General features: G+C 31.9%; 1 protein-coding gene across 1 annotated transcript; it reads left to right on the top strand.

The window, feature by feature from the left end:
• The first annotated feature begins 474 nt into the window (after positions 1–474).
• Positions 475–10,302, top strand: LOC132712846 (anamorsin homolog). Its single transcript, XM_060695283.1, has 7 exons — positions 475–601; positions 3,613–3,773; positions 3,968–4,197; positions 6,272–6,428; positions 6,641–6,787; positions 8,378–8,505; positions 8,971–10,302. Exons 2-7 carry the CDS (start codon positions 3,620–3,622, stop codon positions 9,082–9,084), a joined length of 930 nt encoding a protein of 309 aa, XP_060551266.1. The 5' UTR covers positions 475–601; positions 3,613–3,619; the 3' UTR covers positions 9,085–10,302.
• Positions 10,303–12,229: the final 1,927 nt, after the last annotated feature.

The raw sequence follows: 12,229 nt of genomic DNA, 5'->3' as shown, positions 1-12,229 counted from the left end.
CTGCCCCCTAGACCCCTGCTACAACCCTGAAAAAAAAAATCAACACTCTAAGGCTTACTATAAGGTGCCAAATACAAAATCACCGATAAAATTAAAAAAAAAAATCCCACTATCAAAATTATAGTTATATAGTCTATAACTATAATTTTGATAGTGGAATTTTTTTTTTATAATTTTATCGGTGGTTTTGTATTTGATCCTGCCACCTGTGTACTAGTCCAACTAATTGTACTGCGCGACGAGATATTGTGCTATTTTCGTGTCTGGGCAATATCTCGCCTAGCGAGATTCTGCCCCAGAACGAAAATATCTCAGAATCAAGCTTTGGCACGTCAATATATTTTGACTACCTGTGTACATACTCTGTATCATAACTTTTATACGCAAACATGAAAACATATTTTCTAGTTCATTTTGAATATTAGGAGTAATGTAATTCAAAGTTTTATCTATTCTGATTAGTTCGATTAATTAGTTCGATTATACTTACTGGATGTTGTTTTTCTCCGTTCCGTTAAAGAATCGCACTTTCCGCGATTGAATGAACGGTCAAGGTCGCTTCACGGAATCTCGACACACACGAAACGAAGTCATTTTAAAGGTGATTAAGACATCTTATTTATCATTTTTGTCAACTGAAACGTTAATTGGTTTTTGTCTGTTTCGACATCATTTGTTTATCAAAAGTTTGTTTAAACATTTTCACATAATTACGCAATAATGAATTATTGAAAGCGGTAATATTCGGACAGGACATTATTCGGATAATTTTTATAGGACAGGTTCAATTTTCAGGTCACATTTTTTTCTATAAATTTCATAACAATCTCTAGTCAGTAAGTAATGTTAAAATTTTTTAATACTTTTATATTTCTTGATAATTATCACCAATTTAATAAACCAATGAAGATAATGTTTTCAAATTGGTTTATGCAGGGCTGCAAAAATCATAATACACGGATTTACAGTTTCCGAACTAGCAGACGACAGGCTTTTCTTATTAGTAGAATTGCGAGTAAAGATAACCGATTGCGTATCTCACTGTATAAAATGTATGTAAAATGGTCTGACTTCACTTGTGGTAGGTTTAACCGTAAATTAAAATACCTCCAGTGTCAAATAATGTTATGAAATATACATGTATACTGAGATAAAGCTAAGATCACAAGCTTTCCATTGGTGTAATAAATTTAAAATCGGACATGAAATCGCCCCAAACTAGCATTGTTTTGCATTAGAGATATCGATTTTACTCGATGCTAAGGGAAACAACTCTTGTTTTTTTCACTTGATATACCTAGGTTATTTACGTAGTTCATATAGAGACTGTAAATGGGTGTATTGTTTCCACTTGTCAACAGACGGAAACTTTTACTTATCTGAAGCTAAAATTTGTGTTAATCGTGAACAGTGTTACCATTCAAAAAAGGAACAGAAAATTCTGTTCGGCTTCCTATAAATTTTTTTCTTAAATGCGGGGTGGTCTTAATTCCAGGGTGGTCTTTAGTAGGTTTTCTACCTCAGTACTCACTGGATGTGTAAACACCTATATTGGAAAAATCTAACTCTAACATCTACTTCATATAATATTTCTTACATATGAATGTACCTGCATTTTTGTTAAATTATAGCTTTAGCTGATAGTTAACAGAGAATTCTATTCCTTTAAAAATTGGTCTTAAAAGGGTAAAGGGTCAACTCGGCCCTATACCAACTAGGCACGGGTCAGCTCAGCAACTCGGCCCTCTTTTAAAAGCTTATATTAGGATATAGATTGTTTTGATTGTTTAGTTAATTAATAACATTTATGGAGAAAATTATTATAAAAGTATTCAGAAGTACGATCAATTGAAAAGGTTGGCAGTGTACATGTACGTATTGTTTGAAATTATCTTTGTTAAGAAGAAACAATATACATGTATGTTAAATATTGATCCATGATTGAATTTTTATGGCAATAAACGTTATTGTTTTTAACACTTTTCTTGAATACGACAAAAGCTGTTTTAACTATATATTTTTTCTTCCTGTCAGATGAAGGTCTTGAAAGACCGAAACCGGTAGATCCTAGAATAAACCAGTTATAAACCATCCTGATGTTTGATGTGTATTCTCTCCTTCCTTTGATTTACTTGTGAATATTTTTTTTACTAAAAACATTTGAAGTAGACAAAACATGCATATAAATTGTAAACTCTTCCTTTCTCTACAAATTTACATACAAATTGGTACTTTGGTGAATAAAACTTTCCTATATCCCTGAGTAGAGGTCTATTACTGTGAAAATGTTAAAGAATGAAAGTTATGATTTAAACATATAAAAGTAATCATTACCAGTAATATATAATTATGGGCCAAGTTGACCCGTTCCAAGTTGGAATAGGGCCGAGCTGACTTGGGGGGGGGGGGGGGGGGGGGGGGGGAGGGGGGGATTTTTTTAAAAGCTTGATGGTCTTATTTCCAGGGTGGTCTTTAGTAGGTTTTCAACTACTACTTTATTATCTTTGCATATTTTTACATTTTAAGTGGGTAAGATTTTCAAAAGTTTATGTCTTGAGGCTTTTGACCTCAATGGAATTACTTTAAAGTCTAAAAGACTATGCTATTGAAAATATTAACAGATTAATTTTGGCTATTTTACCCCTGGCTGCTAATTGGTAAGAAATTACTGGTAATGTTCTGCTTTCTCAGTTAAAAGCTTTGATTAAAATACAGTACTTAGAACTTTGGTATTAAGTTGAAATTGAAGGGACTTGTGTAAAAACTTTAACACATTGGGACTTTGACTCTTGAATTGGTCTCAATTTAATGACGAAATTTCAAGCCGTCAACGTTTACATGTGAGTAACAAATGGCGTAACAAATGGAAAGGGCAATAACTAAACCATTTTAAAGTAAATATATCATGATATGTGATTGTCAAGAGACACCAAGTAATGGAAGATCTCAAACGAAAAAAAATTGTTCTGTTTCTTTTAAAATAAAACTACAGTAATTAATATGTTAACATTAAAAGCGTATACTATTATTCACAAACACAGAAACGCATACAAAGGCTGTTAGAACACATGGATGTGTTATTAACACCTGTCATATAAGTTGATCGGCAATAATTTCTACGGCCAAGATTAGTATGAAAAACATCTCGAGATCGAAATTATTTGATTGACTTGGACTTATTTATGATATAATGTTCCCGAATTATTCCTCACGCAGTGTTTATTCTAGGATTCAAAAAACAGGGGGGGGGGGGGGATTTTTATCAAAAAATGAGAATTAATAACATTTGTTGGTTTTTTCCTTCTTTCTCTATGTAAATTTTTCCCCCTGTCTCTGAAAAAATAGAGGGGAATTCTAAAAAATAAGGGTGAATCCCCCCCATCGCCCCTCCTAGAATAGACACTGCTCACGGACCCAAAAAATTTTGACACATCAAAAAATTCAACACATAAATATTTGACTAACATAAAGGTTTTAGTAAAGAAAATATAGTGAGTAAATAGGGACGTTCATTTTACTTTGACACACTGAGAAAATCGACTTATCGAAGTTCAACTCAAAGAAGTTCTACTGTATTAACAGTATTTTGTAGTTGTTGATGATATAATACAGGTATAGAATGGAAGATATAGAGGTTAAACCTGGTGAGATGGTACTGTGGTTGTGGGCAGGCCAGTCTCCTAGTGATGATCTTCAATCAGTGGTGAAAGACTTGCAACAGAGACTTGGTAATGGCAAAATACAGATGGAACATGTTGACAGACTTACACTTGGTATGATTCTTTATTTATATCCTTGATTAAGAAAAGGGTTTGTAGAATACATGAAAAAAGTTAAAACAATCTTGATTCTCACTCTTTAATTTTTTTCTTGCACTAATTCTGTCTGATATGTAGTTTACAGATTAAAAATTCAGACAAATATTTATTCACCTTTTTCTTAAATGAAAATGATATAATAATTTCAGCCAAACATCCAGTATCTAGCTTTGACAAAGCTGTGTCAGGCCTGCTAGACCCGAGTGCCAGTTTGCATAATGCAGAAACCCTTGCAGAAATGTGCCGCATTCTGAAGCCCGATGGGAAACTGTATCTAGGTCAGGTTGTTACAGGTGCTTCTAGTGATGAAAACAAGATGGTGATGACAGATAAAACAACGTCGGCTTTGAAATTGTCTGGTTTTGTCAATATATCACAGGTATGAAACAGACCCTATTTGATTGGAAAAGCGAAATTCCAGTCGCCTAAAAATCTCTAAAAATCTCTATGAAAAGCCTGACATGTATATTTCACCACCTGATAATGCTGCCTGGAGTCAGATTTAATTGTGTAATCGGATGTAATTAGCACACAAGCTAAAGCGTGTCCATAACGACACTCTGTAACCAACATAACTAAAAATAGGGCATGACTTTTTTTTATCACCCATTACTTCTTAAGCTTATTCTCTAGATTCTTAATAATTATTTGCACTAAGTATTTTTTCATTAAATAGTATAGCTATTTGGAGTTGCTGTTATAATTATGATATTTTAAAGTAGCTCCATTAATGTCCAAAAGTGAAAAAACCCCGGTAAAATGTAAAAATATTACATAGATCAACTTGGGCCCTTAAAGATTTAAACTTTGAAAAAGATATGTAATCATAATATGGTGAGAAAATATTCTCAGAATTATATAGAAAATCTATATTTAAATCTACATTTATATAAAGCGTTTGAATGTTTTTCAATTTTTAGCTCGACTTTTCTATGAAAAGGGGAGCTATCCTACTCGCCCCGGCGTCGGCGTCGGCGTTGGCGTCACACCTTGGTTAAGTTTTTCGTACCACCCCACTTTATTTCAGAAGTATTACAAGTATGGCTTTGAAACTTACCATACTTGTTCACCATCATAACCTCCATCTACAGACAAGAGTACATAACTCTGTCAAGGTTTTTGACAGAATTATGGCCCTTTTTTGACTTAGAAAGTGTATTGAGCTTGGTTAAGTTTTTTGTACCACCTCACTTTATTTCAAAACCATTGGAGGTATTGCTTTGAAACTGACCATACTTGTTTACCATCACGACCTTCATCAACAGACAAGAGGACATAACTCTGTCAAGGTTTTTGACAGAATTATGCCCCTTTTTGACTTAGAAAATACATTGAATATGGGTAAAATCCACTTATTGCCTTAACCCTTTGAGATATTGCTTTGAAACTTTTAATGCTTATTTCACATCATTACCCCCATCTGTACGCAAGAGAAGGTAACTCTGTCAAGGATTTGTTTTAAAAAATTAAGGCGCTTTTATCGACTTAGAATCTTGGTTAAGTTTTTAGTACCAGTCCACTTTTTTGACTGAACTGTTTGAGATATTAATTTGAAAGTTGGAATACTTGTTTACAATCATGATTCCCAAACATGTCCAGGAGAAGGTAATTCTGTCAAAGATTTTATTTGAATTATGGCCCTTAACTGTCAATGTTTTGTATTATAGGCAAGCACTAAAAAACTTAAAAAATCTAAAAAAATTCATTCCTATCCACTTGTTCACTTTACCATAAATTATGTCATAATAAAATAATTCTTCACTAAATATCTTAATGCTCATGGCCATTGTTCACTTTAAAAATACAGAGATTCTTGTATTGCCTTTTACTGCAAAAACTTTTTTTATTGGCAAGCAATAAAAAAGTCGAGCGCGCTGTCTTACGGACAGCTCTTGTTGCTCATCTAATACTTGCACTATAAAAAGTTATTTTTCTTGAAAAACAAATGGCGTGAATGATCAGAAATTTCACACTCAAGTTATTGATATTGACCCTTATCAAATGGTATGAATAATCTCGAAATATAATTTCAAGTCCAGTCATGTCAGAAAGCCTCATTGGAGTTCCTTATAGGCAATTTTGTAGTCTTAATGTGTTATAACCATCTATGTTACAAATGTAATTTTAATTTCATAAGTAAGCATGTTTGTATCACTGCCATGTAGATTTTAATTTTGGTCATACATTTTTATCTTGGCAGGTATCCATCTTAACAACTTTCCTTGATAACTTACCTGTAATTACATGTACCAATTTCTCTGCAAGTGACCTGCTAATCCCACATGATTTCTAAATCAGCATTGAGAGGCAAATGACCATAATTAGAATCATTGTCTGAGATCTATTCTTATGGATAAATTTCACTTTGCAATTGGATCCATACATGTGTATTTGATTAACCATAACAGTTACAATGTAATTAAAACAAGGTTTCTGGATGTTTTTTTTTTCAGCCAAAAGTCCTGTCCCTGTCTGATGACTCTAAACAAGATCTTGTTAAACAACACAAAACAAATGACGTATGTCTGGTCCAGTTCACAGCGTACAAACCAAGCTATGAAATAGGTGCTACATCACAACTAAAGTTGTCCTTTGGTAAAAAGAAAACAGGTACGTGGAAAGCTATGTGATTATGTATTCAAAAATTAAAAAATATCCCCAGCTCATTGCTATATAAATAAAATTCAGGACTTTTATTCTAACACATCAAGAAAATTGACTAATCAAAGTTCGACTCATAGAATTCTATTGTAGCATTATAACCTTTAGATACCATTAAAATTAGGGCTATAGACTATAAAACAAACTTCTATATATTGTAGAAACATCAAGCAATTCAAATGAACAGACTGCTGCTGTATGGAAGCTGTCAGCAATGGATATGGGTGATGATGATATTGATTTAGTCAATGAAGATGAACTGTTAGATGAAGAGGACCTGAAAAGACCTGATCCTGCTTCTCTGAAAGGTAAAAATAAGTCCCATAATTAAGCTGGAATTTTATTGAATTGATTTCCTCCCAAAATAATTGTGTTGCGCAGTAAATTCTTTAAATTAAATAAAATTGTATCAAGCCATTTGTTGTTTTAGTTATTTAGGTTGCTCATGTTTGGGTGCGAGTGATTTTCTTACTTCACAAGTTAAAGGCTGCAAATGTGTTCTTCTTTACAAGACTCTGTTCTATTTGCTGTCGCTTAATATGAATATTTTGAAATTGAAATTAGAAACTAAAGATAAACATTTTTAATTTCAGTTGTAGTGGGTTTAAATATTTTTGACTGAGTTGATTAAGTTATTATACCAATCCACTCATGCAAGATTGTTTGGTTCTACTCAAATTCCCTGGCTTTTAAATCAAGTAATGTAAGAAGTTGCACCCACATATGATACAATTAAGTTGAAAAGTCGCAATATAATATAAAAAATGAAGGTGGAACTTAAAAACCAGACTAGGAAAAAAGGAATTGAATTGTATGAATTAGAGTATATGTGTTTAATGCTTACTAGCCTTTAGTGTGGTGATCATTATTATTCTTGGGGCAATAATTTCGTGGTTTTTGCGCATAGATCAATCCAGGAATTTAAGATCGAACAAAATTTTCTTAAAAACCAGAGTAGGAAAATAATTTAATTGTATGAATTAGAGTATATGTGTTTAATGCTAACTAGCCTTTAATGTGGTTACTGCAAAGTTGTTATTATTCTTGGGGCAATAATTTTCGTGGTTTTTTGCAGATAGGCAAATACAGGAATTTAAGATCGAACAAAATTTTATTTTGTGTGCTGTATGATTAGTTTTAAAGCTGCATGCCTCCAGATGAGCAAAAATATTTGATAAAATCAAACCTGAGAAAAATGTACTAAGATTTTAGGAAAGGTATAAAGATTCAAAATTCTAGTAATAATTTACATGTTATTAGCGATTAATGACCGATTTTTCAGTATTTATAACTATATTTCTACTGCGTTACTAACGCAGTAAGGTCTATTTTTGCATATTTTGACCTCTTTATAGCAATTTACATGGGTTGTAAGTGCCATTGATAATGTGTAAATTGCATTCTTTTGGTAACTTTACAATATTATACTGTTAAATACATTTTCAAATTTTCATGAAAATTAGCATGAATCTGGAGGCGTGCTGCTTTAATACATTAGTTGCATTTTACTGTTTTTGCAAAAAAACTGGTAATCCATGAATTTAAGAACCAATGTCCTTTTGACAAAATCTCGAAATTTCATGCCTAAGAAATTCATTGAATTTACAGAATAATTATGTACTTATATTACTATATGTTCAGTAAACTCAACTTATATGTTCAGTAAACTCAACTTAGTACGTTATTCAGGGGACCGCCAAATTTATATTGTTATATAATATGGATATTGTTTATATCCCAGAGGCAACAAATTTGAAAACAAGAATCATGACAACAGCATCGTTATGTGTGGTATATTGTTGTATGTGTTATTGTTATAAGTGATACTGTTTACTGTATATTAAAATTTTAATGTCAAATTGATGATTGAAACCTTTTTCTTCATTTATTGTTTCTAGCTGACTGTGGTACAGGGCCTGACAAGAAAAAGAAAGCCTGTAAAAACTGTACATGTGGTCTGGCAGAGGAACTTGATGCTGAAGCCACCAAGTCAAAGCCCAAAACAGCTACCTCTGCTTGTGGCAGTGTATGTATATATTTACATGAAATAATAAAAATACATGTAGATAAACTCTGATGCCAGTATGGAAATATGCAGATTATATGATTAAATAGCAGAAGTAATACTGTATATCTAAAAGAGAAGGCGAAAACTTAACATCTACAGATGCTACTAAATGTTAGATTTTACAGGTTTCATATTTAATTGTGGAATCCTGCTTTAGTATGTGGAGGGGATGGGGGCAGATATGAATGGTAACTTGCAATAGACATATGAACAGGGTCAATAAAACAGAGATCGCTACACTTTCGTTTTTACCATGTTGCACAATTTTCAAAGTTTCTTCATTTTATTATTAGAAGACTACTAAAAAAGGTAAAATTTTCAGGTTTAAAAAGAAAGTTTTATTCTTCATGAGCACCAAAGCTTGCATAGAAAAATTTTGGATTTTGACTTGATTGTAATATTTACAATATTTTACATTTTCAGTGTTATCTTGGCGACGCATTCCGATGTTCCAGTTGTCCATATTTGGGTATGCCGGCCTTTAAAGCAGGAGAGAAAATTACTTTGTCAAACAGACAACTACAGGCTGATAGATAACAAACAGTGACAATATTTAGTGTTGAATGTATATGAATGGTACTGCAGACAAGAGCAATTTCTTTTTGGCTAGATCAGTTATCAATCCTTTAATTATGAATGAATTGATTAGTTGTAGAGTTTGGTAATTATAAAATCCTAAGCATTTTGATTCAATGTATGATTTATGAATAGTCAAGATTAAAAGCTAGTAAATAGCCTCACCACTGAAAATAATGTGTTAATAGAGTTAACGATGTATATTTTAATCGGATGTAATATTTTATCAACTGGTGCCTTGCCTGAAATAGAAGTGATTCGGCTTTGACAGTAGTACTGGCCCATCTGTGCAGTCTGACCAGGCTTTATACATTTAAATTTTCCAATTTTATATATCCAAAATTGATAATGGGCAGTTCTAAGAATGGAAGCTTAATTCATAACAATAACAATTACTACATAGCAAATTCATAACAACTACTACATGAATTTTATAATGATTAATTTACAATTTAATGGTTATTCATGAATTAAGGAGTAAATTGTTGAGATTATGAATTAAAATTTATTCATGAATATACAATGTAGGTGTAAATTGTTGTGGTTATGATTCAGTATTAATTCATGAATTACATGTAGTTGATGCGGTTATGATTAAATTTTACTGTCTATAATTCATGAATATTATAAACAGTTCAATGTTTATTCATAAATAGGAGCAAAATGATGTGGTTATGACTGAATGTTTACTCATGACTTGGAGTTAATTTATGTTTTATTGTTGCAATCATGATGTAATGTTGGTTTATTAGTACATATTGAAGTAAATTTTGTTGCTTCTAAATTAAGTGAAGAGGGTCAGTGAAAGAAACAAGTTTTAAAAATAAAGTTTTCAATTATCTTTTGTCAGATGATGAATTACCAATTTATATAGTGATATTTCTTTAGGACTTTGGAAATTCAGAATATATTACTTCAAATGTCACGGTGTGTATGTCAGACAAGCTAGCTAACACATATATGTGTAGTCTGACAACAGTTTGACTGTTGTCCGTCATTTGTTTTGTATCTACTTGTATCTATAGATCTATTGTATCTAATATTCATTGGATTGGCGACCAACATTTACAAATTCAAAGCAGGTACAGTCTGTTATATCACCTAATAATTAGAGAAATTACAGAGATTTAAGTGATATGATTATAATTTTAGTTTATTACAGTATGTTCAATTTTGATTTTTTAAAAAAATATTTGTATAAGTCTCATAAGAAATGTTAATTGTAAATGATAAAATCAATGAAATGAAAATAATAAATTTTTGATGATGATAAAATCTGTTCCAAAAGGTGTAAACATTTTTCAAATGTTGACATGTTAAGAAGTTGGAGTGTATGTTATTTGTGAAATGTTGTAACAAATAAATTATAAACACTTGCACTAAAATTAGTTGTGTTTAGAAATCATATGAAATGAATTCTGAAGTATTCAAGTGTCTGCATAACCTCTGTTCCCCTTCCAAAATTCCATTTTACTTAGTTATGCCATTTGTTTTCTCGTTTAGGGCACACACATTCTTTTACTTGGGGGCCATGTGCAGCTGTTTATGGGATGATACAAAAGTGTCACATTGGAGGTTTTATGATCATCATTGTATAAACTTATCTTAGGATGTTTCTAATTACAAAATTTCACTATTCTTAAAATAGCTCATTCAGTGTACTGCTTCAGCTGGTGCAAGGGGTGTGATTGCCACTGACTCGAGCCAAGCCTATAATTTTATTAATTTTGCTGTTTTTGGCGTTCTTCTATCTTTTGTATACCATATATTCTCACATAAGGTTCTCATCATTTGAACTGTGTCAATCAACTCTGTTAAATCACTAACTGTAAACCTCGGAAGTCTTTCTATCAAAAGTGTCAAGACAAATTTCTATTCTTTCATCCAAATACTAGGATAGACAATAAACACCAAAAGTAATACAGACATGACTAAAGCAGTCCCACATTACTGAAATGCTGAAATAACTTCGTTTATTTAAAACCCTATGTGTAGATTTCTTCGCTGTTCATGCTATTTATCTGTAACCTCTATTTTTCAGTATACCGTTAATTTGTACTGTTCAGTCACAAATAAGTCTTCATAAAGAATTACATTCGCAGTTATTACTGGAAATATTCAAACCATGCTTGCATAACACTATTACAGCATTCCTTATCCTATATCTTAAAAGGAAATATTCTAAGTTCTTTACACTTTTATACCACGTCTTTTTCTCTCACTCTGACAGGGTTTTTATCAACTTTGTAAATTTGTCCTCACCAATTTGTATGTCAGTCTTTGTCAAAATTTATGGACTTCATCTATGTAATCATTTTCACATTTCCAAGTTAAACTTGATAAACTACTAGTATAACATGGTTCACTATTATTTCAAACAGTTTGCGGGCCACACGCTTTGTCCAGGTTTTAAAATGCGGAAATTCATAAGTTATGCCAACATATATACATGAAAAATTATTAATGCAGGAGAGAGTGTAATTGACCAATTAGATTATTTACTGGCAAATCCCATACTATCTATATAGTTTTGCCAGTTGTTTTCTCGTTTAGGGCACACATATTCTTTTACGATACGCAGCTTTTCATGGGATGACATAAATGTGTCACATTGAAGGTTTTATGATAACCCCGCCGTACCAACACATCTGCACTAAGGTTCACGGAACGAAACGGTTCTACTGCTTGTTACAAATTACTTTTATCATGTGTTTCATGATGAAGTTTATGAAGTATATTCATCACTCAATCGATTAGTGTTGAACTTGTCTCTCGCCAATGATATAAATTATATACAAGTATAAGACATAGAAATACATTAAATGAGGTTTTCATGTAAAACATTGCATATATTGTTTGGACTGAATAACTTTTCACGTTTTAATAATATGATAATTATAATGAAAACATTTTAAGTGAAAACAAAGCAGGAGTTACCGGTCTATAATATTACAAAGCTCAACATCTATACGTCCAAAATTAAATGTCATAGAATCATTTCAAGAAGGAAGTAAACAAGATATGTTAAAGTGCATCCAAATAGCTGACATGAAGTTATGAATTTACACAATTGACAAGCCTATAAAATGGAAGCTGACATCACAGT

Source organism: Ruditapes philippinarum, unplaced genomic scaffold (genome assembly GCF_026571515.1).
Source record: "Ruditapes philippinarum isolate M1 unplaced genomic scaffold, ASM2657151v2 ctg2127_1_1_1_1, whole genome shotgun sequence".
In the NCBI taxonomy this organism is placed as follows: Eukaryota; Metazoa; Mollusca; class Bivalvia; order Venerida; family Veneridae; genus Ruditapes; species Ruditapes philippinarum.
The sequence above is the reverse complement of the archived record's forward strand: the minus strand, read 5'-3'. Positions and strand labels throughout refer to the sequence as shown.

What these genes read in the sequence shown, in the direction of transcription:
- LOC132712846 (XM_060695283.1), top strand. Translation starts at nt 3,620, where the DNA reads ATGGAAGATATAGAGGTTAAACCTGGTGAGATGGTACTGTGGTTGTGG. An exon ending in CTTTGGTAAAAAGAAAACAG is followed by an intron (nt 6,429 to 6,640) that starts GTACGTGGAAAG and finishes TATATATTGTAG; the next exon opens with AAACATCAAGCAATTCAAAT. An exon ending in TGATCCTGCTTCTCTGAAAG is followed by an intron (nt 6,788 to 8,377) that starts GTAAAAATAAGT and finishes TATTGTTTCTAG; the next exon opens with CTGACTGTGGTACAGGGCCT.